The sequence below is a fragment of the Cyprinodon variegatus genome, unplaced genomic scaffold, assembly GCF_000732505.1.
Source record: "Cyprinodon variegatus isolate N-32 unplaced genomic scaffold, C_variegatus-1.0 Scaffold1775, whole genome shotgun sequence".
Classification (NCBI taxonomy): Eukaryota; Metazoa; Chordata; class Actinopteri; order Cyprinodontiformes; family Cyprinodontidae; genus Cyprinodon; species Cyprinodon variegatus.
The window spans coordinates 21,850-23,342 of record NW_015152228.1 but is presented as its reverse complement, the minus strand read 5'-3'; the positions used below and the strand labels follow the sequence as shown (position 1 = coordinate 23,342).

Sequence of the window (1,493 nt, the reverse complement as noted above, 5' to 3'; positions counted from 1 at the left end):
CAGAGATAAACGGGGATAAACTACAGAGATAAACGGGGATAAACTGGGATAAACTACAGAGATAAACGGGGATAAACTACAGAGATAAACGGGGATAAACTAAAGAGATAAACAGGGATAAACTAAAGAGATAAACGGGGATAAATTATGTAGATAACGGGGATAAACTACAGAGATAAACTACAGAGATAAACAGGTATTGACTCTGGGTATGCTGGTCTGACAGAACGCCGCCATGATTACTGAGGATCTGAACCTTTCAGGTTGTTCATCGTTCAACCAAAGACACTTAACGGACTAAAAATTCTAGGACAAAAAAACACTTTACTTACTTTAGGTGAGACCACTTTTATCAACTCGTTTAAAAACTTAAATTTTCCAACTTCATTGTGAAACCGTCGGCCACAGTTTTTCATACACGCCTCAAGAACCTACGGAAGAACGGAAAGCACCATTAGCTTCACGCTGGGACAGAAAAACAACAACACATACTAAAGAAATAAAGCTTCCCACCGTTAATGCTTGCAATGCCTCCCACTCCTGAGGGGACTGAATCTTGTGCGCCAGCAGCCTGACGGATATTTGATGGCTGGAAAATATCACAGAATGTAAGAAAGCAAAAGGAATTTCCATTTTAAAAGCTCATGCAAAGGTGTGCATGCTCACAGCAAAAAGGCCGCTTATAACTCCATTCAATGCGAGCGACTGAACGTTATAGCAACAGATTAAGTTTATTAAAGGAATGTGACCGTACCCTTCAAGCTCTTTATTAATTTGATCACAGAAACCCATGATGTACTCCCAGTCTTCCTGTCTGTTGGAGGGATTGGTGGCTTTGTCTGAAAAAGAGAACAACACAGAACCAGAAGTTTTACGGTCGGGTGGCTTTATGGTAGAAAATATAATATCACGATATATTTGGGCTATATCGCGCTACATGATATATATTGCAATATGTTTAAATTACCTTCAAAACAATTGTGCTGATATACTCATTCAAACTTTTTGTTTCAAATTTTATTTTATTTCACCACCTTAAAGCTTTCCATGAATCATTCTGTCACTTGATGTCTTTGGGTGTCAGAATTAGACCTTTAAAGTCGTAGGGAAGCGGCTGTTCCAACAGCTGCATTTCTGAACTCTCCCGAGTGGTGCCCGACTTTACACGAGTGAATAAAGTGAATGTGATTGGTCGATTATCAAGGGGGCGGGATTGTTGTGGCCTAAGGTTCGAAAGCAAGTTTGGTTGTGGCCGGTTTGTCGGAAGCATCTCGATAACCAGTTAGCAACTTATCCAGGTCATAGTCATTCCAAAACAATCCACTGGACTTTGTTTCCAAGTTTGAAGACGTTTCTCTTCCATCCAGGAAGCTTTTTTTAATTCAAAATGTCAGAAATAGCGTTTAGTTCCAGGTTTTATCCAGCAGCCCAACAAAGCCTGGTTTCTGTTTAGAAAACAAGGAAATTAAAATAGATGAACGGGTCCACCCCTC

General features: G+C 40.1%; 1 protein-coding gene across 1 annotated transcript in view; it reads right to left on the bottom strand.

Annotated features, from left to right (window-relative positions):
• LOC107104522 (ADP-ribosylation factor-binding protein GGA3-like) overlaps positions 1–1,493 on the bottom strand; it is a 25,044-nt gene that overhangs the window by 15,888 nt on the left and 7,663 nt on the right. The window contains exons 2-4 of the mRNA XM_015404526.1: positions 755–839; positions 514–589; positions 333–431 (exon numbers count right to left, since the gene is read on the bottom strand). Coding sequence (XP_015260012.1) covers positions 333–431; positions 514–589; positions 755–839 — 260 coding nt within the window. The remainder of the gene's footprint in view (positions 1–332; positions 432–513; positions 590–754; positions 840–1,493) is intronic.